This window comes from Ochotona princeps, chromosome 26, assembly GCF_030435755.1.
Source record: "Ochotona princeps isolate mOchPri1 chromosome 26, mOchPri1.hap1, whole genome shotgun sequence".
Classification (NCBI taxonomy): domain Eukaryota; kingdom Metazoa; phylum Chordata; class Mammalia; order Lagomorpha; family Ochotonidae; genus Ochotona; species Ochotona princeps.
Genome location: NC_080857.1, coordinates 21,206,113 through 21,231,846, shown reverse-complemented (window position 1 = coordinate 21,231,846; position 25,734 = coordinate 21,206,113). Strand labels below are relative to the sequence as shown.

General features: G+C 36.7%; 1 protein-coding gene across 5 annotated transcripts in view; it reads left to right on the top strand.

The window, feature by feature from the left end:
• The window catches only part of PCNX1 (pecanex 1), a 152,115-nt gene that overhangs the window by 74,972 nt on the left and 51,409 nt on the right, over positions 1-25,734 (top strand). For 3 of the 5 annotated variants that reach the window (XM_058655456.1, XM_058655454.1, XM_004584431.2), the window contains 9 exons: positions 5,965-6,055; positions 7,647-7,704; positions 11,222-11,439; positions 15,084-15,237; positions 17,514-17,546; positions 19,022-19,193; positions 19,661-19,771; positions 21,938-22,029; positions 25,316-25,425. In XM_058655456.1, the coding sequence (XP_058511439.1) occupies positions 5,965-6,055; positions 7,647-7,704; positions 11,222-11,439; positions 15,084-15,237; positions 17,514-17,546; positions 19,022-19,193; positions 19,661-19,771; positions 21,938-22,029; positions 25,316-25,425 (1,039 nt within the window). The remainder of the gene's footprint in view (positions 1-5,964; positions 6,056-7,646; positions 7,705-11,221; positions 11,440-15,083; positions 15,238-17,513; positions 17,547-19,021; positions 19,194-19,660; positions 19,772-21,937; positions 22,030-25,315; positions 25,426-25,734) is intronic. The other 2 variants (XM_004584432.2, XM_058655455.1) reach the window with 1 other exon arrangement.

The following is a 25,734-nucleotide window of genomic DNA, read 5'->3' as shown; positions in this document are numbered from 1 at the left end:
ACCTGCAAGATTTTGCTCAAATAAAGTTTGATATTTAAGAAAGATTATGTGTACCAATCTAGCATTATGGACTATGGTATATGTACTTTTGCTAATTATAAATGTGGAGTTCAGGGATAAAACAGACCTTGGAATTTATACTTCAGTTCTTCATGTTATTTTATGTCACGTTCATTCATCTGACCAAAAAACTACTTATTTTTGCAAACACCTTGTCCTTACTCATTATTGTTACTAAATTCTGTGAGGGGAGGAGCAACATAAAATACAATATATAAATGAAAACAGAGTGTTTATTTAATTGAATCTATTTTGAAAAATGAATCATTATTTCTAGAAGGAAGAGTGTTAAAATATTTGTGACATGTATTCATTCCCCTTATACTTTAGATAAATTAAAATGTACTGTTTTTCTATGCTTGTCACAGAAATACAGTTTACAAATAGTAACCACATAGTAAGTTAAGGTCTTCTGTGTCTCATCACTCGGGGTGATTCGCTGTTGATGTTTTGTAATTTTTCCTTCCAGTCTTTTTCAATGTGCTCATGTAATACTTTTCTGAAATAGAATTGAGATCTTATTGTGTGTCTTTTGTGCTACTGTGTGTTTGTTAGCTTTTTTCACTTAGCGTGCTGTGTTTATCCATGTTATTAACTGTTCTTCTACTCGTTTCTATGTGGCCGCATATTTTGATTGACATGAAAGGTAAATTGCAGAGCCAGACTTGTGGAAAGTCATCTTCTCTCCCAGCTCTTCTGTTTCCTCATTTGTCAAAGGGCAGCGATAAGAAGACCTGGCTTAAAGGCTTTTCGTGAAGTTTATATCAATAAAAAGCAAAGCAGACAGAACAGTGCCTACCAATAGGAAGGTTGTTAGTTACTGAAACAATCATTATGATTATTAATAAAATATTAGTTCATGATTTATTTAATAAGTTACTCGGGGTAACTGGTGAAATTGAATTGTTAGTCAAGAGAAATAAACATTCCTGGGACTTTGATGTGCATTCATGCTAATTGCTGTGTGGAGAGTTTATACCAGTGTTTAATTCTTCAGCAGTATTTGTGAATGTGTGTTTTATTCCTACAAGTATAAGTTTAAAATAAATGTAGATAAAATTTGTCTCATGCACTAACTGGGTAATGCTCAGAAGTTTGTAATTTTATTGTTTAAGCTAGAATATTATTTCAGACAGGTTTAGGTGCCTTGACCAGTTTAGAAATTTTGCAGAAAATGACAAGGACTAGTTGAGATATTTTGTCTCTTGTTAATAATACAAAAAATATCTTGAAACCCTAGGCTAGATTGTTTTCCAGCACTTAAACATTCTTAAGATTCCGAGTTGGTTGGTACTTGCATATATTAGATTCTTTGGTGCAGGGGACTCCTGGCCCCAGCCCTAGCCAATCAGTGGCTAGCAGAAGTGTTTATGTTTCTCTTGTGATTGTCTAATGGCAGTCATTTCTAAGCAGATGGATTGCCTGTGTTGTCCTTCACATATGGCTTCTCAACCTGGTGCAAGGTGACAATAGCTATAGTTGTTACTTCCTTACCAACAGAAAAGGAAAGGGGCTAAAAACCAGACAACCATTCCTCTCGTTGGCTTGTACCTACTCACATGGTGACTTACAGGCTGTGGAGTCTGTATGACAGCCGGTAATGGCAAACTTGAATTATTGCTGCAAATACTATCTAATACATAAGGCTAAAAATATGTATTATCTAGCTCTTCACAGAAAACATATGCAGACTCCTAATCTAGGAAGAAAAAGGTCCATTAATAATGTAAGCTATAATGTGGTGAGTCATTCCTGAAAACACTGTTTCCTCAGAAAACTCAGGGTTGCCACTCATGGTAATAATGGAACACTATCAGAGAGATGAGAACGGATCTCTAAGGCCTGTTCTCTTAGAACTCTGATGTATTCATGAGATAGCATTGTTAGCAAAAAAAAAAAAAAAAAAAACATCACTTTCAGAAAAGAGGCCCCTAGTGCACTTAGCATTTAAGCGTTTTACTTAGTCATAAAGATGTCTGTGGTCCTCCAATAGTTGACTGAAAGCTGCTTGATTAATTTGCCGTCCTGTATCTCCTTTGCTTTTGTAGCGCTAAGATTAATACTAGAAAAATGAGAAATCAAGACATGTGAGGTCTGAGGTTGAAGCACACTGAGGGGGCTTAGAGTTCAGAAAAAAAAAATGATTAACCAAGAAATTTAGGAGATCTCCTCTTGTTCACACCTGGAGGATTATAACAAGCCCTGTAGACGATCTATCCTTCTAGAAATCACCTCCTTCCAAGATGAGTATCTATCGTTAGAAAATGAGTGGCATCAGGAACATGATAGGGCTTTCTTTGCTGCATGATATTCTGAAAGTTTTTGATGTGCTTTGTGCTGTGTGGTTAGGAATTTATTTGGTAGGAATTCCACTCATGTGTCTCAGCAGCATTTTGCCAGTGCTCATTTAGAATCTGCTTTCTGCACAATCCATGGTTTCAGCCACATGCTCTGTAGTTTTTAAATCATTATCTTGTGGTCTTCAACGTTTATCCAGTTTTACTTATCTTTGTATTTCTCTTCACTTACTATTGGCCTGTTATCGTTTCTTTAATGTTCAGCCTTTTAAAAAGTGATTTGGTATAGTTTACAAATTTAATTTCTGTAGATGGTTTAACTGTCATTCAATATTCAAAATTCAGAAATGTGAGGTGATTTAACGCTTCTTTTTGTCTTTAGTGATGCTGTGTCATTGCAGCTATAATCTTCGCAAGAACACAATTCTAGCTTCCAACTTGTTTTCTCTTTTTGCTGTTAAGTCATAAGAGGCTCATCCTGTCCTGGGAGTTGAACCATGTTGAGGTGGCTTAGTTTATAATCAAAATTCCTGGGCACAGGATATTTACCTGATTTTCTACTTTCTCAGGTTACAGTAATTAGACATAGTAATTTGTCACAACGTTTTTTTAAATGGAGAGTAATGTTAGAATAGTGTCACTAATGTATATTTTGCTTTGGTTGTAAAGCTTAAACGTGGTTATGGTTTCAGTCTCAGTTGTGTAAAATTGCTATACGTGCCAAATATATACATTTAAGATAATCTTTTTGAGATTTATTTATATGTGTGTGTGTATATATGTTGAGAGACAGAAAACCAAAGTTCCCATCTGTTGATTGTGTAATTGCTTGCAACACTGGGCTACCCCAAGTTAAAGCCAGAATGGAAATCAAATCCAGGTTTCCCATGTGAGTGACAGAGACCCAAGTACCTTTGGATGTGTGTATCAGCAGGCATCAATTTTGGAGCAGAGGCAAGACTTGAGCCCTAGGGTTCTGATTTGGGATGTGGGCATCTCAAACTTAACTTCTTGGCCATTTTCTTGAATAGACTAATACCTATATTAACTTAGTTCTGTCTGATTTATTTTTAAGTTGCCTTTAGTGCATCATCATATTAGCACATTACAATGTAAGCCAAGCTTTTAATTCAAACTTTAGGCTGTTTTTTTCTGAGTAAAATTTGATACGTTTGAAGTGCTGTTGCCAAACCCAGAGGATAACAGAGAAACATCGAATTATTACTTTATAGTTAAGTTAGGAATACACAATGAAGCCTTTATGTGTGGTGTTTTGACAAGTGAGTGTCCTGTGTATTTTTCAGAACGTGAAGGTGTTGTATAGTTTAAAATCCAGGCAAAAGCTTCCTTAGGGAAAACAGGAAAGCTAAAGTCATCCACATTTGAAAACCATAGCCTCCCTTTTCTTTGGCCTGTTTTGTGTCTCCCTTCAATTTCCTAAATTTTATTTCTTCTTAGTCACTAATTTGTATGGAAGCATTCGGTGTTCAACACTTAGGTGGTAATAAAATTGCTAGATATTTCTGTCTCTAAGAAAAACTTAAAAAAAACCCAGTTCTTTGTTTTAATTAAAGTTTACATGTATTTAATGCCCCATTTCACTTTTGTATGATACAAGGCATTTTTACTTAGGACTAGACATCTGAACATGGTAATGTAATGACAATATTCTTTGCTATGTGTGGAAATTATGAGGACAGTATCTTTAGTTGATTTTAGTTACATATCCATATTATTTCCAATATACCAAGCCAGGATTTATACTAATAAAAATCCCATGGAAGTTTTAATACCCCCATAATAAAGTAGAAGCTTATTTAAATCTTTTGAATACTAAATTAACTTATTTCTGAAATAAATACAAACTACATAATAACAAGTGAATTTATACGTTCTGTTCTTACTGAGTTTCACACACAACAGCCAAACTACTGTTTGTTACTGTAATTTAGTCATTTAGCGTGAGTATATTGTTTCGCATTTGTGCAGTTGGTCCCAATCAAGTGTTTTTTTTTTTACTAATATTATGATAGCAGGTCAATATCTGATTATCTATATGTGAGAAAAGAGCAGAACATTAAAAACTGACATTTTGAAAATAAGTTTTGAATTTCAGTTTAGTGTTTTTAATATTTTTACTTTCAATTTCTGTAACGTATGCTACTACTTCAAACATTCAGTCATACATTGACAACTGATGTCACTTCATTTTCATTGACTAACCATTTTTCTGGTATAGGGGTGCTTAGAATGCATAGTTAAAAATTAAAATAGAGAGGGAAAAAGAGTCTTAGTTGGCACATACGCAAAATAACTCCCCATTGAAAAAATGCAGCAAAGGAGATGAGCGCTTCACAGATCGCCTTGTTTCTAGTTGCTCTCGGGGATGCATTATTCTCACTGAGCACTAAAAAAGATCACTCTAGGAAGTACTGTACTAAAGTAAAATTTTGCATGTTCTATAGCCCAGGTGCTCAGAGAAACCTATCTGTTAAAGTGTCTTTTGTGCTTCTAATCCTTTAAAGAATGAAGTGCTGGTTGAAATGATTTTGTAAAACCTTAGTTACATATGGCACTTTGGGCTCCTTTTGTCGTTTTTTTTTTTTTTTTCAAGTGTTCATCTAAATTTAAAAATCCACATTGCATACTTTTCAGATTGTAATCCCGGACTCGTCTTTTACATAGAAATAATCTTTCGGTTTAGAATTGTCCTGTAAGATTCTTTAGCCTTGTAACCACACTGCTTCAGCTAATTTTAAATGACTCGCACACTCATGAAACAGTCTAGACTAGACCCACCTGATTGCACAGTTCTGTACCTCATGTGTAACCCTCCAGAAATTCATGATACTTTATTTATATTCCCTTCCATTGATGTGGTTTCTGTATTTCCTCAAGGTGAAGAGTGCATTTAAAATTCCATTTACAAAACTTATTATACATTATAACCTTCATTTTGAGAGATCTTTTCATCTACATTCATCTGCAACCGATATAATTTCTAAACCTTTCATTAGTTTGATAGAGATATTTGACACCAGTGATTTGTTTCCAAAGTTTTTGTAAAGCTCTTGTATACAATCTGTAATTTCATTAAATACTATAGTTTAATTTTTGCCAGCATAATTGTAGTTTATTTAATCCATTGAACTTTCTTATTTCTATTTTCATTTCTTAAAAAAAAAAAAATCCCCAGAATGCCTCTTCGGGTTTTGTTGTTTTGCTATTTGAGCTTTGTCAAATAGGGAGTGTTGCAAAGGGCCACACTCACCTGTCAGTTACACTTGGGTTGTTTTTAAGAACATTGAATTCATTCACGTGATGATCTGATTTAAGGATTGCTAATATGGAGGGAAAAAAGAGACTGCAATTCTTGACCTTCGATTTGGTTTTATATATATGTCATCATTTAATACTACCATCTAGCCTTCCTTTTCAGTTCACCTTGGACTGAATTACATGAATATCGTTGTTATTAAAATACTGTAGAAAAAACATGTAGTTTTTTTTTAATATGGAAAATATTATGAAATGTTATTCAGTGTATTATGAAGAAATTTTTCTGACTGTCCTAATGACTTTTTACAATAATCATTTGTTTTGCTAGGTAAGTTCTCTTCCACTCTATATGAGACTGGTGGATGTGATATGTCACTTGTGAATTTTGAACCAGCAGCAAGAAGAGCATCTAATATCTGGTATGTGTGAGATAGCATTAGAAATTTTGTTTACCTGCATGTTTTTGCTGTGTTTAAAGTTCTTAAGCCTGGATATATATAGGTTTAATTTTTTATGTTTCTAATTGACTAATATAATCATGGTATACTGTAGTATATCTTGAAATATTCTATCTGTTGTAGAATGCCTAAATTGACTTAACTGATACATCTGTTTCCTGAAATAATCCCTTTTTTTAATAGTAAGAAAACTTAAAATCTAGTAATTACTTTCAGGTGTACACAGCATTTTTATTAACTGTAGTCTTCATGCAATGAATATTTGGAAAACGTATCAACCAAATTTCACTTAATAATTTGCCATATTGCATTGTAGAGAATTATTCTAGAAATTTATTCTGTGAAAAATGTAAACATCATTAATGAAAATTATTATGTATGTTTAAAAATATTTAAGCTTCCTATAATTATTGTAACAGGAAAGTATGTGTCTGCACAATTTCAAATTTAATTATAGATTTTGTGCTCTTTCTATATTACAGGATGGAAGAAAGCATATCAAAAAAGGGTTTACCTTATAGAGTTCAAACTCATATTAATTACTTCTTTTAACTATAATTAAAAAAATTTATTTTCTTGTTAAGGACTTTTTTCACATACCTTTATTAATACTCAGCATTTATTTTAGTTGGAAGTTTTTGTTGTGTTTAATGAAAAATTTCTCTGTTTTAAGGAATATGTTAAAATGTGTGTCAAGTCACATTTTACTTCTTTTCCTCTACACCTGTTAGGACAGCGTTTGTAAAATATAAGGAAACTAGAAGAAAAGCAGATAACTTGGAAATCTTTATCATATAAATTGCCATTTTAAAATATTAGTTTTGCTTCCTGCAGTTTTACTCTTCCTCATGTGTTCAAGGTTCCTGCTTTGGACTCCATGTTGATGAGCCAGCGTACTCCCCTGGAAAGCGTCATTTGATTCTTATTTTAGGACTTCTCTTTATTAATGGGTTGCAGCCTGCGGACAACTTACTTACTTTTGAAGTTTGAGGGTCCAGTTGGTGCAAGGTGACTGCTGAAAATATAGGATAATAGCAGTAATTGTTTTCTCTAAGCTCCTTTCACCTAGTTCAGAATGTACTCATCAACAAATTTTTAAGTTGGAGCATTATCTGATTGTACAGTGTTGAAAACAGTAGGGAAAGGGAGGAACGCAAATACTCTGGGTTTAGTGTAACTTGAGAACAATTCCTCACATCATAAATATGGTAAACCCTTTTGTTTTGCAATCCAGGGTTTACTTAAATGTGAAAACTGAATTGTCACGTCCGAGGCTGCCGTATTATAGCTTAGGCTTATTATGTCTGGTTATTTAAACACATTCACAAGAGCCTTGTGCCACAAGAGCTGCTATCATCAGAAGATAATCTGTCCAGGATGCCAGCTGAAGAGGTTAGAAAAGAGACCTTAACAGTGCACACTGTTTTTGCATCTAGAAGTTTTATGGAAAAGTGAAACTAGTGTAAATATCATTAAATTGTTGAAGGATTTTTATTTCTACTGCTTCACAAGCTGTATTTTAATTCCTAAAGCCTTTCTTGTTCTATTTTAGTGACACGGATTCTCATGTATCCAGTTCTACCTCAGTTCGCTTTTATCCACATGATGTGGTAGGTTTTTCTGTGTTTTTATGTTGTAATATATTTTCATATTAAACTTTTATATAAATATATATGTATCAGAAGAATCAGTGAGGTTAAAACATGTCATTTTTGTTGAAAACTCGGGAAAGTAGCTTTGCTGTCCCAGTGGATCTCCTCTTATAAATCCTTTAATAGGAAACAAAAGTAAAACATCGTAAAATTTAATTAACTATGTTTATACATTTTTATACATTTTGAAGGTACATAAAGATTTATTTACTCACCAATGTCATAATTTGGTTGTGTCATTTATTAGTTGCAGGTTCATTGTAACTTTATTTTGACATAGGTCATTGTTGACTATTAGCTATTCATAACCTGTCTATTGGGGGAAATTTAGTAATGGCATTACTATCAGAGATTATGCTGTAAGAAATATAGTGGGGATTAAAAAGAAGCCAGCTACATATAGCAAGAAATAAATGTTCAAGCTAAAGAAGACAAAACAAATAAAAATTGTTATGAGAAATACATCAGTTACACATTGAAGAATTTAATGCCAAAATGATTAATTTTAGTGGCTTCCTGAAGATTGATTATTTAGGTTAGATTTTTAAAGATTGATTGATGGATTGATTGATTTGAAAGGCAGCACTACAGAGAGAGAGAACTGAACACATCTTCCATTTGCTGCTTCATTTCTGAAGCAATTGCAATGTCCAGAGCAGCTCCAATTTGAAACCAGGAGCTAGGAACTTCTTCCAGTCTCCTACTGGATGCCCTGGCCCAAGCACTTAGATGATGTTTCACTGCTTTCCAGGATATAGTAACAGAGTTGGATTGGAAGTGGAGCAGCCGGACCCTGAACTAGCACCCAAATGGGATGCCAGCACCTCAGGCAGGAGCCTTACCTGCTGCATTTGCAGCACTGGCCCCAAGTTAAAAGTGTTTTTTTTTTTCTTAATTTATTTATTTTTAATTAATTTATTTGTTTTAAAAAATTATTTGGGGGCCCGGCGGTATGGCCTAGCGGCTAAAGTCCTCGCCTTGAACGCCCCGGGATCCCATATGGGCGCCGGTTCTAATCCTGGCAGCTCCACTTCCCATCCAGCTCCCTGCTTGTGGCCTGGGAAAGCAGTTGAGGATGGCCCAAAGCTTTGGGACCCTGCGCCCACGTGGGAGACCCAGAAGAGGTTCCTGGTTCCCGGCTTTGGATCGGCGCAGCACCGGCCATTGCAGTCACTTGGGGAGTGAATCATCGGATGGAAAATCTCCTCTCTCTCTCTCCTCCTCTCTGTATATCCGGCTTTCCAATAATAATAAAATCTTTAAAAAAAATTATTTGGAAGAATGAACCTATCTGCTGGTTCATTCTTAAATGACCACAACAGCTAAGATTGGGCCAAGCCAATGCTGGGAGCCATATCTCGGTCCAGGTCTCCTGTGTGTAAGACTGAATAAGCTACTGTAGCAATCAGATGATGCTTCTCATGGTGCACTTTAGCAGGAAGCTAGACTGAGGAGCATGGTTATATGGTTGATATGGGAAGTGGGTGTTCTATGTCATGTTAACCACTACACCAAATGCCTACTCCTGGAAATGCAATTATGAGTATGATTCTCAGGGTATAGCTGTGAATTGGCAAAAAGCAGTGATTTTCAACATGTGGATATTTGATGACAGTATCTGAAAGTTTCTGCATGTCATAGTGGGAGGAATGCTACTGGTATCTAAGGTATAGGTTAATGCTGAACGTCCTACATTGGAGAGCCCAGCCCCTTAACAGTGAATTATCTAGTGCAAAAAGTCAGGCGTGTCACAGTTTAGAAGCCTTAATGAGAAAAAAAAATTGTTCTGAGAACTAATTTGTCAATAGAGATAGAAATGGAAACCAAATTTTAAGTATTTTGTTTCATTTACTCATTGACTTAAAGATTTATTTATTTATTAGATTTAGAGAGAGATGGAAAGACAGAGAGAGAGTGAGCAAGAGAGATAATCTTCCATCCTCTGGTTCACTACTCAAATGGCCAAACCAGCCATGGCTGGTTGAAGCCAAAGCCAAGTGCCAGAGCTGCATCTGGTTTCCCAGGTGGATAACAAGAGCCCAGACATTTGGGTCATCTTCTGCTACTTTCCCAGGCCATTAGCTGGGTAGGAAGTGGGGCAGCTGGAACTAGAACTAGCACCCATATGGCAAGCTGGTTTCATAGATGTCACCTCCATCACGTTAACATCACATGGTTTTGTTTGTTTTTAAGATATATATATATATATATTTTTTTTTTAATTTGAAAGGCAGATTTTTACAGAGAGAAAGAGATCTTCCATCTGCTGGGTCACTCCGCAAGTGGCCACAACGGCCAGAGCTGAGCTGATCCTGAAGTCCAGATTCAGAAGCTTCCTCTGAGTCTCCCATGTAGGCACAGGATTCCAAGTCCTTGGGCCGTCCTCCACTGCCTTCCCAGACCACAAACAGGTAGCTGGAAGGGAAGTGAAGCAGCCGGGATATGAACTGGAACATAGGATCCTGGCGTTTGCAAGGCAAGGATTTGGTCACTAGGCTACTGTGCTGGACCCACGTTAAGTGTTTTAAAAGCAAGGATGTCCCCATTTTATTTGCTATTGTATATTCTTAGAAACGCCATAGGAAGGCAGAAGTGGGATTATTATTTTTATTGTTTTCACATACAAGTGGCATGGAAGCCTTCAGTTGGTAAAGTGCTGCCTAAAGTTGTGCCAATTAAAAAAAAATTTTTTTTTTAATTTGAGAGCAGGGACCTGTCATCTGCTGATTCACTCCCTAGGGGCTTGTAATGGCTAGGACTGGGCCAGGGCAAAGCCAAGAGCCGGGAACTCAGTCTAGGTCCTCACCTAAGTGGCAGGAATCCACTGACTTGTGCCACTTGCTGCTAATTCCCAGAGTCTGTGTTAGCATGAAACTGGAGTCAGGAGCTGGAGCTGGGACTGGACTCCAGTTACCCTGTTACAGAATGGATAGGTGTCTTAACCAGTAATCCAAACACCCCAGAAACAATTCAAATACTTTTAGAAGATGGGAAAAATGATGGTAAGTGGATGAGTGAAATCTAAAAGAAATTAGTGGTTTCCTGCAATAACAAAAAATTGGGAAAGCATTAACAAATGATGGTAAATATCAGAGGAGTAAATAGAAGTGGAAAAATTCCGACATGAACCTAAAGGTGAGATTCATTGTTGAGAAAAGACTATACATGCAACAGGGAGAAGAAATGCTATCAAAGATTCATTGAAAATTGTTTGAGTGGATTCACCAGCAATGCAGTTATAAAATCCTGAGGTTTCACATCTTTCATAACAAAACCATCCAAAGAGTCTGTTGTTATTTGCTTTGTTTACTTAGTATTCTGTAGTTTCTTTATTATTATCATAAAGCTTATACACTGGACTGGAGTAGAGAATTAAGGAACCAAGGGAGGCTTCAAGTTGATTTCGTAGTTCTTGAATCATGATTTGATTTAAGATATTTTAAGCCTTTCATCGTCAGCACTGATTTTCTTTCAGCTTTCTCTCCCACAGATTCGACTGAATAGACTGTTGACCATCGATACAGATTTATTGGAGCAACAGGACATTGATCTAAGCCCTGACTTGGCAAACACTTATGGCCAAACAGAAGAAGCTGCCCAAAAGGTTAAACACTATTACCGCTTTTGGATCCTGCCTCAGCTGTGGATTGGCATTAATTTTGACAGACTCACACTTTTGGCCCTGTTTGATAGGTGAGAATACAGTGTGATCCTGATGATCTATGCAGATTTTATTTTTAAATTGAAATGTTCCTAGTTATCCATTGAGATTTTTACCTGGATATCATGTTGGAAAATGTTTTCTGTTTTAGTCCTCTTGAGATAAAACTTAAGGTAATGAGGCTTTCAAACATTGAATGCCTTAAATCCGTTAAAAACATTTTCTGTTATAATTTAATGTCTGTACCAAGAAATTATTTACTTTAGTGCTAAGACTTACAGATCTGAAACTTAAAGACCATCGAATATGAGATGGTAATATCCAGATATGAATGTTATCAGAGGAAACTTCTATCTCTGTTAACACTGCTGTCTTAATAATAGACATACTAGTCTATTACAACCCAGTGACCAACAGGTACTTCTGGACAGCATGGAGTAACAAGACTAGATTTATTCTTCCTTCCAAATAACGCAAACAAGACAAAATATGTGAAACTGGTTTTTCCAGAAATCGAGGGATTAACAACAAGGACAGTTTTGCTTGAGAGATGAAAAATAATCTCTAGTTACTTAAAGAGAGTTCATAAACTGCAGCAGGGGCAGGGTGTGCTGGAAATGGCTCAAGGGACTGCTTGAATTGAGATGGGGATGAGAGTGCAGGGAGACTGAGGAAGCTGGAATGTATCAGACAAGGTATCATAGAAGAGAGTGTTGCTCAGAGAGACTCTCAGAAGTCAGCAGATGCCCTGCACTGTTCGGCAGAGCATTGGTAAGATCCCCTGTTAGAGGAAACTGGGAGGCTAGGGAGAGGACCGTGGGAGGAAGAGTAGCTCCTGGCCTTTGATCAACATTTTGATGTTTTACAGTACGTTTTTCAGTGTGTTGAGGGAACTCTTGCCTGAACTGTAGCTTATGCCCTACCTCAGACCTGCTTAACAAGAGGGATAAAACTACTTCCAAACAGCACAATAAAACTCAAGAAGATTGGTAAGAATCTAGAAGCATACCACGCAACAAGTTATACTTCACAACTGGTATCTAATCAAAGATGACCGGATTTGCAAAGAAGTGAGAAAAAGTGACCTCTGATGAAAAGAAAAGTAAATTGAGCCCAATCTAACTGGCACAGATGGTAGAGTTAGCAGATACAGACACTAGAACAGTCACAACTATGCTCTGTTAAGAAAGTGAGGTAGAAACATGAAACAGACAAAGTAAGTCCTACATCAAGGTTATTTCAGTAGAATATAACAGTGTGTGAAAAACAAAGTTCACTGGATAGGATTAATGGTGAATTACATGTTGTAGAAAAATCGAAACTGTTCCCAGTGAAGTAAAGACGTTTCTTACCTGTTCTGTAACTCCAGTGAAAACAGCATAAAATCAAAAGGAGAATGATGTATGCCAACTTCAAGGGAAGACAGAAAAAGTTTTAACTATTATTGGATAACTTTCTCATTTTGCTGAAAACATATAGAGAAACACTGAAGAAGTTCAGTGATCCCCAATCCCAAGGAAAGTGAGGAAGACTACACAAAGACACGTAATTTTTCGAACTAGTAATAAAAAGTTAAAAGCTACAAATGTAGGTACAGAGGAACAAAGGTAGCAAACATATCAGTGTTAGTGGAAATAATGCAAATGGGAAGCCATGTGCAGTATCTTTGGGTACTGGGAGAAAACAAACCATTTAACTTAGAGCTTTATACCCAGCAAAACTACCTTTTCAACATGAAAGTTAAGTGAAGATATTTTCAAACTTGGAAAACGGGAGGAACTTCCCATGGGCAGAGTCGAAGGATATCTTAGTGGCAGGAGAATGTTAGAAAAATAGACTTCTCAAAAGGAGCAAGGGTCACTGAAACCATAGATTGTGTGATTAGACACTTAAGATTTTTTTCCTTAGGATAGATGTATCTCTTAAAAATAATTGGCTATCAGGGCTGGCACGGTGGCCTAGTGGCTAAAGTCCTGGCTTTGGATTGGCTCAGTTCCGCCCATTGCGACTGCGTGGGGAGTGAATCAGTGGATGGAAGATCTTTTTTCTGTCTCTCCTCTCTGTATATCTGACTTTCTGACAATAATAAATAAAATCTTTTTAAAAGAGAGATCTTGCCTTGACCTTGAAAAGAAGTCATTAGATATGGCAAATTTAGAATAATGTATCTGTGATACTAAGATCAGAAGAAGTGGGCCTGGCGTAGTGGCCTTGCGGCTAAAGTCCTCACCTTGAACTTGCCGGGATCCCATATGGGCACTGGTTCTAATCCCAGCAGCTCCACTTCCCATCCAGCTCCCTGCTTGTGGCCTGGGAAAGCAGTTGAGGACGGTCCAAAGCCTTGGGACCCTGCACCCGCGTGGGAGACCTGGAAGAGGTTCCTGATTCCCGGCTTTGGATCGGCGCAGCACCGGCCATTGCAGTCACTTGGGGAGTGAATCATTGGATGGAAGATCTTCCTCTCTGTCTCTCCTCCTCTCTGTATATCTGAGTTTGTAGTAAAATAAATAAATCTTTTAATAAATAAATAAATAAATAAATCTTTTAAAAAAGATCAGAAGAAGTATCAGTAATTTATAGAGTCAAAAACGCTGCTGAACATTTTTAATCTGGTAAAACTATTAAATAGTGCAGAGACATTAATGAACTTTTAGTTCCACGTTATGATTATAAAATGGTGTAAGTTTTAGAGTGCTAAGGTTAATTCCCTACCCATTGTAGAAAATAAGTATTTGGGAAGTTTTCAGGTGAGAAACAAGCAAGTGATAATCCGGCCACAGAGAATTATTAGTAAAACATTTTTTAGTTTATGGGTCTCTTTTAACCTGTGTTTATCACTAAACAATATATTTTGTATCCTCGTGTGAACCTGATCTTTGTATCCTCCTTGCTTTGAAGAGTTAATAGCAGAAGTGCTGAATATTTCCCTGTCTTTTACTATTTTTAAAATCATGACTTTTAACATAAAACATTTTCTGGATATTTCACAAAAAAATCTTAATTTTTGGTGTGCTATGAAAGACACATTTATTACTGTTAATTGCATCTTGGGTATCATATTGTTTCTTGTGCAGTATCACTTTAATCGAGCGTTCCCAGCAACTTTGATTGAGGCATAATTGATGATTTGTCATTGCCTTCATCCTTAAAGTTGTAAGAGTTTGTACTTAATTCTAAAGAGAGCTCCTTTGGATGACTAAGATATGGGGAAGGTAAAACCACTTGATATAAAAATTTGGTTACAAATGTTTATCATGTAAATTAGCATTTTAGCTTTCTAGCAGCAATTTTGAAATTTTTTTGTTAAACTTATTTCTTTGTGTATCTTATTTGCCACCCAAATTGATTAGCTATGTTGCATCAAATTTGACTGAAATGCAGATGTTTAAATAAGATTTTGTGGATAGGAACTAAAACTATGCTATATTTTATGTATTAGTGGGAACTCCACAGTTTGGCATGGCATGTTTATTTATGCATAATAATTTGTTTTGTGTCCGCATGAAACTAGCTTCTCTTTCAGTATGTTCCAAGACCTTCTCTAAACCCAGTAGTAACAAGGCATCTCAGCAACTGTATCATGAACTGTTTGTAGTACTGTCTTTGTTTTTTTTCAGTCTGGTTGGTTTCTTAATTTTATGATACGAGACTAACTCAAAAACCTTTTCATCTACAGAAATCGTGAGATCCTGGAAAATGTGCTGGCTGTCATTCTGGCGATTCTTGTGGCTTTTTTGGGATCTGTTCTTCTCATACAAGGCTTCTTCAGAGATATTTGGGTCTTCCAGTTCTGCCTGGTAATAGCCAGCTGTCAGTACTCACTGCTTAAGGTATCAGCATCTTCTCTTCTCATTTGGTGGAATAATTAATTCTTCTAGAACAAGGCAGAAGTTTTGACACCATTGTTTGAATTGTAGTAAATTTTAGATTGATTTTACCCGAGATTATATGAATGTTTACCTGAGATTATGTTTAGAGCAAAAGGAGAATATAAATTTAAAAAAACACATAATTACATGTAGGTGGAACTTCTTAGAGACTTTCTTTGTATTAAACGAAAATGTTTGAGAGCCAGCATAGTGGCTATACAGAATAGTCTTCAGCCTGTAAGCGCCTGTATCCCATACAGTTACCAGTTTGTGTGCTGGCTGCTCCACTTGCCATCCAGCTACCTGCTTGTGGCTTGGGAAAGCAGCGGAGGAGGGCTCAAGTCCAGGAGCCCTTGCTTGTATGGTGTAGGAGACCTGGAGGAAGCTCCTGATTCCTGACTTTGGACGGGCTCAACTCTGGCCATTGCGGCCTTTTGGGGAGTGAACCACAATGGAAGATCTTTCTCTCTGTCTCTCCTTCTTTTTGTAAATCTGCCTTTCAAATAAAAACAAATGAATATTTTTAAAAATGTTTCTGTATTTGTTAAAATAAGAACAGCGTGCACTTTGTTGGTGCCTCTTTGTTCATTCAGTGGCCTTCATTTAAGAGCATTCCCTGCAGTTTTGTTTGACCTTCAGTTAAGATTAATTTTCTTGAAGTCATCCTCTCATTACTTGACTTGTTTTCCCTGTATATGAATTATGTACATATTTTATCTTGACATTTTCACCCCTTTTCCAACTTTCCATCCTGTACATCTAACATGTAATTCTTGGAACAGCACAGTGTTGGGGCTGATGTTGTGTGATGTAGCATATCAAAGCAATGCTTCTGATGACAGCATCCCGAATGGGCCCCGGTTCAAGGTCTGGCTGCTCCTCTGGGCCAACCCCATGCTAGTAGTCTGGGAACAGCAGCAGAATCTGGCCCAAGTGTCTGTGCTCCTGCCATCCATATGGGAAAGACCCAGTTGAAGTTCCTGGCTTTGGTCAGCTCAGCCCTGCTTGTTGCAATCATCTGGGACATAAACCAGTTGAAGGAAGATTTCTCCCTGCCTGTCTGCTTCCCCTCCCCTCCCTCTGCTTTCTAACTCTGCTTTCAGAATAAATATTTGAAAAAATAAGGAAGTATAGTATCATCTTCTGATTAGTGTTTTCCAATTGTTTTGGTTTTGACAACTGAAAATCTTGGTTCCTCTCACTGCTTTTTTTCTTGATGCCTTACAAGCATGGACACAAATCCCTTGGATTAATTTACTGGTTCCATGTTAATAGCTTTCCTTTTCAGCTTTCATTTCAACCACCTTATATCCTGTTATTGCCTTAAACTTTTGAAGTTCACTCCATGTCTCTAAAGACCCTTTTCCTAGTATTTTCATCCCCTGCTTTCTTGTTAATTTTGGTCAAATATGGAAAACATTGCAAGCAGTTGAGACTTTTGAATCTAGTTGACTCAAGGAATAATAATGTAAAAACAGAAACAAAAGAGGCAGGAATAAAAGCTTTTAGAGAATAAATGTTGAAGTTCACAGAATTTAAAGATGATCTAATCTCCAATCCAGCCAAGGGCCAAGTGCCAGACTCACTGAATCTGGTCCACTCTAGAAAGAAGTACAGGGTGGTGGTTGATCATCCTAGTAAAATTGTTTGCCATTCCTTTGGGTGGGAACTGGGACAGGATCATGATCTCAGAAGTGATTGTATGCTACTTTTTTAATGTTTGGGAAGTTAACTGCTGGATATGCTATATTATTTCGAAGTAGAGTACAGATAAAAATACCGTTGATTTAAGTTGTAAGCTTGGAATTTGTAGGGAGAACTGGAATTTTGAAAAAAAGACATATAGCATTTAAAAATAATCTAACCTGTGTTACTATGCAACTCCTGATTGAAATAATGTCCCACGAGGAAGAATTTGCTGTAACTGTATTTAGGTGGGATATTTTGCCAAGCAGTGAGATGGATCTGTTAGCATGCCATTTCAGAAGCGTTAAGTTAAGTGTAAATTGCTAATTTGCATATAACAAATTAAGTAGTAAGAGTCACGAAAGATTTGAGGTGTTTTTAAGTTCATAGTGACAGTTGTATTTGGTATTGATGCTTCATCATAAAGGCAGAATTCATGTAGATTATTTCTTGGTTGTGGAATATTCAGTTGGAGTCATTTTAGACATTTTGAATGTCACAAAGTAACTGTGTCCTCAGGAATAAGATCTGTCTTTTTGTTTCATTATTAGAGCGTTCAGCCAGATTCTTCCTCTCCCAGACACGTAAGTCATTCTTCAAGTGGCTCTATCTTATAGTTTCTAATGTTCATCAAAAGAAGTTGGTACATTTTTCTGAGCATCTGTGAGGCTGAATTAAGATTTATGTTACTTTGTCATGCAAGTTTTGATTTGCTTTATAGATGATTTATTAGCATGAAGGGAAACTGCTGTGCTTCAAGTCTTGTTAAAAATGAGGATAACAATTTACTTTTTCAGATAAGAAACGTATCAGTGAGGTAAACATGGCTGATATACATGGATGATTACTTGATTAGTTCCATTTAATACGTTTCGAATATTGAACAACAGAAAGTTGCCCTGGTTATGTGGTTACTCTCTTACATCTCATTTAATCTGGAGCAGTTCCTCAGTATTTCTATTTCTTGGTATTAAAATAGCACTTTATAGGCTCTCCCTTTGCTTGACTTTTTCTGATGTTTCTCTGTTATTGTATGGATTTTCAGATAGGAATACTCTGAAAGTAATATTCTCAGCATACAATATCAAGAATTACATAAAGTTGATTTATCCTGTTGCCAATCATGTTATTAACTTTAGTCTTTTGGACAAAGGTAGCTGAGAGTGGAGGCTGTATCCTGTGCAGACTGGTACCCACTAGATGTTGATAACATCTCCGCTCCAGATGGGCAGCAAAACTGTGTCTAGACATTGCCAACTGAGCTTCAAAGAACAAGCCCCCCTCCCATTCCCTTCAGGACTGCTGCTCTACTGTAATGTTTGTTGTTTTCTCTTCTATTGCAATTAACAGATATATAGGAAAATAATTTCATGTGTCTTGCTTGTCCTATATCCATATTTATACAAACTAAAAATGAGTTTATATCAATACCTTTAATCTTGGCCATATATCACAGGGTTTATTCTGTTCTTCCTCCATTTTGTGAGGTTATTGCCAGAAGTTCATGGAAGTTAGAATTAAACAGTTTTCAGTGCAAATTTTTAAAGTCAGTGCAGTTTTTTTCCTAATATTCATTCTCCACGTATTACGAAAAAAATAAATTCTACCCCTAAATAAGCTTATACTTTTAGTTCAATTTTTCTGTGAAATTTTAGCATGCCCTTGTGTTCTTCTTATTTTCTCTGCAACCATCAGAAGGTTGCTTCCATTGTGGGTGTTTGATATGCAGTTAAGGATCTGATGACGTAGCAGAATGCCTGGGTTTTATCCTGACTGCTTCCAGTGGCTTCCAGTTTCTGCTTGTGCACTCCCTGTGGGCAGTGAGCGATCACTCACAGGAGCTGAATTCCTGGCTCCTGACTCCAGCCTCTCTCCAGGTTCTGCATGAATTTGGAGGAGGAACTCAATGTATGGGAGCCATGCACTCTCTCAAAAATAATTTTTTAAAAAATATTTCCTTCCAAGAAATTGTGTATGCTTAGACTATAAGCCTTTGGAGATCTCAATAGCTAGTCGTGATTCATAAAATTAACTAAGTTGACTTTTATGTCTCTTTCAGGGTCATAATCGTATTATTGCCTACAGTCGACCAGTTTATTTCTGTTTATGTTGTGGTCTTATCTGGCTCTTGGATTATGGCAGCAGAAATCTTACGACAACTAAGTTTAAATTGTATGGAATAACCCTCACCAATCCATTGGTGTTCATATCAGCCAGGGATTTAGTTATCGGTGAGTCGTTAGAGTATATCTGATGTTAAACGTGAATTTATTTGTGTTCAAGCAGCTCATTTGCTGAATAGATGAGTTATATACGTTAGATAGTTTTAATTAGCCTGTTTTGCAGTTTACTGTAATTTTCTTTGCAGCACAAGCCTGTAGCTATTATGAATGAGACACTACTAATGAACTTAACACATGATCTATCCTGAAGCTGATGCAGTCAAAATCCATTTTTGTTGTTTGTTTTTCTATCTTAGGTCCCATTAAGGTAAACATTTGAAATAATTTTGAAAGGTGTTAATAGTTTAAAAGATGTTAAGACTCAGCAAGTTGAGTAAAATATATTAAACACTGTCGTTTAAAATTGATGTAATAGTTATGCTAATTTTTGGATCCCTTTTCATTGTTTATATCTTTTAATAAACAAGACAATGGATATAGTATAATTTTTTTATATGCTTTTCTTTCTTCTCTAGTGTTTACTCTCTGTTTCCCAGTCGTGTTTTTCGTTGGTCTCCTGCCTCAAGTCAACACATTTGTCATGTACCTTTGTGAACAATTGGATATCCATATCTTTGGTGGTAATGGTGAGTGCTTTTGTACTGAAATTACGAATTGTAACATTGCTTCTGCAGATCACTAAATAATAAACAGTGTTAGAGTTGGTATTAGAAAAAAACATTGACAATTAAAGACTGAGAAGTCATTCATTTGTACATAAGAAAAAGTTGTCAAGTCTGCCACATTAGTACAAGTGTAAGAAGTGGTACAACAGTGTCTGAAAGGAAGTCATAGTGAGATTGCACAGGGCCTGTGTGGACTTGGGAAACATGGAATGGTCATCTGTCCCAGATAGATTAAAGTCTAGTAGAAGATTTGGATTTTGAACTCATTTCTGTATTTGATATGCTTATATAGTTTGCTGTGTCGTTAGAATGAAAACAGCAAAACCAGAATCTGAAAATATTTTGCTAAATAAGTTTTAGGGAAAACTTCTGCTTTTAGAGTAGAATTTGTAGATACGAATTGATATACTTGATGAGTTTATTCATGTATATGTATATATGTATGTAATTTGTTAGCGTGGCAGAGAGCTCTCATTTACTCATGCATCCCCTAAAAGCCTACAGCAGATGGGACCAGGTGATACTGACGCTGGAAGCAGGACGTTCTGTCCAGGCCTCCCATGTGAGTGACGGGAACCCAGTTATTTGAAACATCACTGTTGCTTCCCAGAGGTCTCCATTGATGGGATACAAGAGCCTAACTCCTCACCTTGTAAGGGCCGGTGTGGGTGCTAGTTCATGTCCTGGCTGCTCCACTTCCCTGTTTCTGACCTGGGAAAGCAGTGGAAGATGGCTCAAAGCCTTGGGACCCACCTGCTTGGGAGACCCAGAAGAATATCTTGGTTCCTGGCTTCAGCTCCAGCTGTTGCGACCATTTGGGGAGTGAAGATCTTTCTGTATCTCCTTCTCTCCAAAAGTTTGATCTGCCTTTCCAATATAAATAAATAAATCTTAAAAAAAAAAAAAAAAAGAGAAGCTGAAACTGTTTCAAATGCAGGCACTTGAATGTAGGATGTGGACCTCTTCAGTACCATCTTAACCAGTAGGTGAAATCCTGTTCCCATATGTATGTGTTGTGTGAAAAAATGAGTTGGGAACACACTGTGTTACTCTATAATGGGCAGTGTTTTGCAGAATTTGAAAACAATCTCTTAGCCACAATGATTAAAATACAACATTATTTAGTTTAGGTGGTTTATGGCTTTACTAAAAGGTGAGTTTGCTGACTAGAGAAAATATATGAAAATGAAGGAGATTATTGAAACGTTATAATGATTTTCATATCTCACATTTGCATTCCTTATTCATCTTCCAGTTATGTGCATTTAAATCATCTCTACTGATAATGTTGATATTATAGCTTAACTTTTAAATAGAAATGAAGCCTTCTCATGTATATGAAGATGTGTAAATTAAGTGAAAGTTAATTCTGTAATCCGCATGATTAAATGGATGAAAGGCAGTGCTAGTATTTACATACTAGTGTTGGTTTTAAATTCATCCAGATACTGTGGGGAAAACATAGTGTAGGTTGTTAATAATAGGGGACTTAGTAATTTACAAGCTTGTGTAAGATGTTGAGAGCTTTATATTTTGTAAAGAAGTTTCTTTCTACATATTTCTTGTATGATCATCATCTAAAATTACCACTAAAGAAAATCTGTCATCCATAGTTTAAAAATAAATCTAGATCTTTAACCACTCTATTCCTTATTACTAACAATCTCATTGGATTTTTTTGTTTTGTTTTGGTGATTGTCTTGTCAGTAATTAGCAAGTGAGAATTAATTAACACATGGTCATACAATTAATTAACACATGGTCATACAATTAATTAACACATGGTCTTACAATTTCTTTCCAGGCCTCTGTAGACTTTATTATCCAGTACTCTTTATTAATGTGAGATACATTGTTCAAATATAATACAGTACAGGTGTGATTTCTTTCTGCTACATATTAATGTTCATTACTTCTGCTATAAAATTATTTTTGTTTAGAAGCAAAGAGTAAGGACAGCAGATCTTTGTCATGTCAGAATCTTTTGAAACTAACTAAATTTAAAGAAAAAAATCAAATTAGTAGATATTTAACTGTATTAATTGTAACATCATAAATGCTTTTTAGTAACTTTTTAACATCTATGGATATTTACAGATGACTGGTATCTCTCTTCCTTCCTTTCAGCCACGACTAGCCTGCTTGCAGCACTGTACAGCTGTGTCTGTAGCATTGTGGCTGTTGCCTTACTGTATGGATTGTGCTATGGAGCTTTAAAGGTGAGCAACACATGCTAGTGTATTTGTTCTTTAACCTTCTTTGTATTGGGACTGCTGCGGTGGCTTAGCAAGCTTGTTCCCTGGCTGTGCTGCTGGCATCCCTTGTGGACTCTCTTTATAGTTACCTGATGCTCAACTTTCAGTCCTGCCCCCTACTGATGGATTGGGAAAGCTGCAGAGGATGTTAGAATCACCCAATGGGAGATCTGAAAGAAGGTCCTGGCTCCCAGGTTCTGACAGGCCCAGCTCTGGCCATTGCAGCCATTTGGGGAATAAAACAGCGGATGGAAGATCCCTCTCTCGGTCTCTCCTAATAATTACCTTCCCTACCACATGCCACGTTAGCATTAATTCTCATGTCTCCAGAGACCAAACATGGTTATCATTTAGTTTGAATTTAAAAGTAACCCTAACAGTTAACTACTATTTAAAAAAAAAATTCTTTTCCTTGCAGTAATCATAGGCTAACCTTAGAAACAGGCTGACATTGAGGTTTGACAGGCAAACCTGCAGTTGCCAGCATCTCCTGTGGGTGCCAGTTCGAGGTGCCAGTTCGAGTCTGCGCTGCTGGTGCAGCTCCCTGCTAATGCATTCGGGAACACAGTAGAGGTTCACCAAGTGCTGACCTCCTGCCACCCATGTGTGAGATGTGAAAGTAGTTCCTGGCTCCTGGCTGTCATCCAGCCCAACACCCACCATTTTAGCCAAGCTCTGTAACTCTACCTTTCAGATATATAAATAAATCTTTTTTTAAAAACTTAGAAACAGCTTATGGAGGCTAAGCTCAAGTGGAATAGGGATAGGCATGGGTTGCAGAATTTGAAATTTTTTTTATTTTGAGTTAAGAATTTATGTAACTACTCTTTTTCATTGTTTCCTTAAACTCACAGAAACAAGCTAAGGAAATACAGGACACATGCTAATAAAAATACACTAGCATTTAATATCATTGTGTTAGAACAGTGTAGATGAGCCTTATAAGCAACGTTATTTTCAAATTATAAACATGAAAATTTTCATCTTTTTACAGAAACTTTCAACCTCATGCCTACTTCTCTGAGTTTTTAGAAATCATTAATTTAAGACAAACAAAGCATAATAGAGTTGAAAGGACTACAAAAATTTATCTTCCTTGCCTCAGTTGTTGAATGTATCAGGGCATACTAAAAATCACTTCCTGCTTTTAAGGCGATTAAAGGTTAGCTTTGATTAACAAGTAAATCCATATGTTTAGTACAGAGTAACGATGGCTATCAAATTGGAGTGCCATGGATATAAAAAGTAAGCTTGCATTATTTAGCCAAAAGGAATTAAAGATAATTTCCTCACTGGGGGGTTGAGGTTGTTGGTGGTGGGAGACTTCAGCCAAAATTTGAAAGCTAAATAAAAATTAGTTGAGTCATGCAGAGCAATAGAATTGTAAAGACAGTGTAAAGAGGGAACAATAAGTAGTTCAGAATTGTTCTTTCATGAAAGCTGGTGAGATAAGCCAGTTTTGTGGCCTGGTATTGATGACAGTTTATGACACTAGATTTAGTGGTGAAAGCAGATATGAGTAAGAGAAAAAGAAGCTCCGAGCAACATGGGAGTCACTGGTAGAAATAGAGCAACCATGCTGCGGAGGTCTACCACGTTATCACCAGGGAACAGGGACATTGTTCCACATTAGTTACTGTGGCGGCTAGGGGCCTTCTTCCTTGAGGGTCAAGGGGCAGTGAAGGCCAGAGGCAGTCTTCCTGGAGCCTTTCTGTCTTGCTTATTGAAACCTAGATCTTGTCATTAAGGTATCTTCTGGATACATATATATTCACACACATACATGTATATGTGTGTTTGTGTGTGATTTATGCATGCATTTGAAAGACACAGCGAAGAGATCTTCATCCATCCACTGGTTCATTCCGCAAATCTTTATAGAAGCTGGAGCTGGTCCACCTGGATGGTGGAACTCCATCCAGGACTCCCACGTGGGTAGCAGGGGCGCAGTTAGCTAACCCATCTTCTGCTGCTTTCCCAGGAACATTAACAGGGAACTGGATGAGAAGCAGCAACTAGGCCTTGAACCGCACTCTAATATGAGATGCCAGCATTGCAAGTAGTAACTTAGCTAAGTGCCCCACAGTGTTAGTCCCCAGCGTAGCACTTTTGAGATTTACTTGTAGTGTGGCCATAATTTGTACTGTAGGGACATATCTCCTTTAGGTTTAAATCCCTCTTATTCCCATGGTATCAGAACATCACAGTTTGTCTACTTCTATAGATATGCACATTGAGTTGTTTTAGTTTCACGATATTTTGAATAATACTGCTGTGAATATCATTACGTAGGTGTTTTTGTGGGCATATGTTTTCATTTCTCTTGGGTAAATACCTAGAAATGAAGCTGCTTGTTTTTGACAGTTCTTGTGTTAAACATTTTCTTTGGTTTTGTTTTTGAGAGATATTTACGTGACAGACTTAGTGGCATTGGGAAAGGGAGACACGGAGCTAAAAAAAAAAGAGAATGAGAGATCTTCCTTTCATTGATTCATTCCCTGAATGCCTGCCAACAGCCAGGGCTAAGTCAGACCAAAACCAGAAGTGAGGCACTCCCTCTGAGACTCCCACATTGGGTGGGGGAAATGTGCCTACACGGGCCATCATCTGCTTCCTCCTAGTCGTGTTAGCTGGAGATTGGATTGCAAGTGCAGGGTGGTTAGGACTGCACTGGGTACTCTGAAGTGGGATGTGGGTGTCCCAGGAGGCAGCTGACTCCTCTGCCTCACATGCCATCTTCTGGTTCTAATTTTCATCAAGAGTTAGACATGCATGTATTCTAGAGTCAAACACGTTGTTTTCGAAGCTAATACCAAGATCAGTAGTGTCCTAGGCCTTTTTCTGTCCCAGAGCTACTTTCAGCTGTTGGAACTGAGTTTTTTGGTATTTGCCTATGTTTCTATTACTTGCACTTTTTAAAGTTTTAAGCATTTAACGTGGACTGCCCTTTTGTGGATATTTCAGGTTTAATTTTCAGTACCAAAAGAAATCTCTTACTAAATCCTTTAAATGAAATTAGATTAACAGTTTTAATCAAATTACTATTAGGTTTTAAATTAGCAGTTTAAACTAGCAGTTAAATTATAGCTCATCAGAAAGTAATAAAGTCTAAATTTGTCTGAAATAATAAAAATATGAAAAACGTTTTATTGAATTTAACTTGCCCTTTTTAAAAATACTGACATTGAAGGATTATATATGGTGGATGGTAAATTATACGCATGTCAATCTGTTAATTTTCTTGCAACAGGATTCTTGGGACGGCCAGCATATCCCAGTACTCTTCTCCGTTTTTTGTGGTTTGTTAGTGGCCGTATCCTATCATCTCAGCCGACAGAGCAGTGATCCATCAGTACTTTTGTAAGTAAAACCAGTCTTCATTGAAATAAATTAAATAAATCGGTGTTTCTTTTAGGTAACTTCCAAGATCTCTTTTTTCCAAAACCTTTCTGCAGTACTATGGGTCTAATCTATGGCTGTTACTAGGTTTCAAAATATATTAATTTTGTCTCCCTGTTACCATATTGGTGGAAAGTACTGGTTTTTTCCTTTGAAGTATGAAACCATGTGACTAATGTATTTTCAGTCTGTGTTCATTTGTGATAGTTCAAACTTTTTAGAATTTATTGTTTCCTAGTGATTAAATATACTTGGATCACTTGGTTTTCT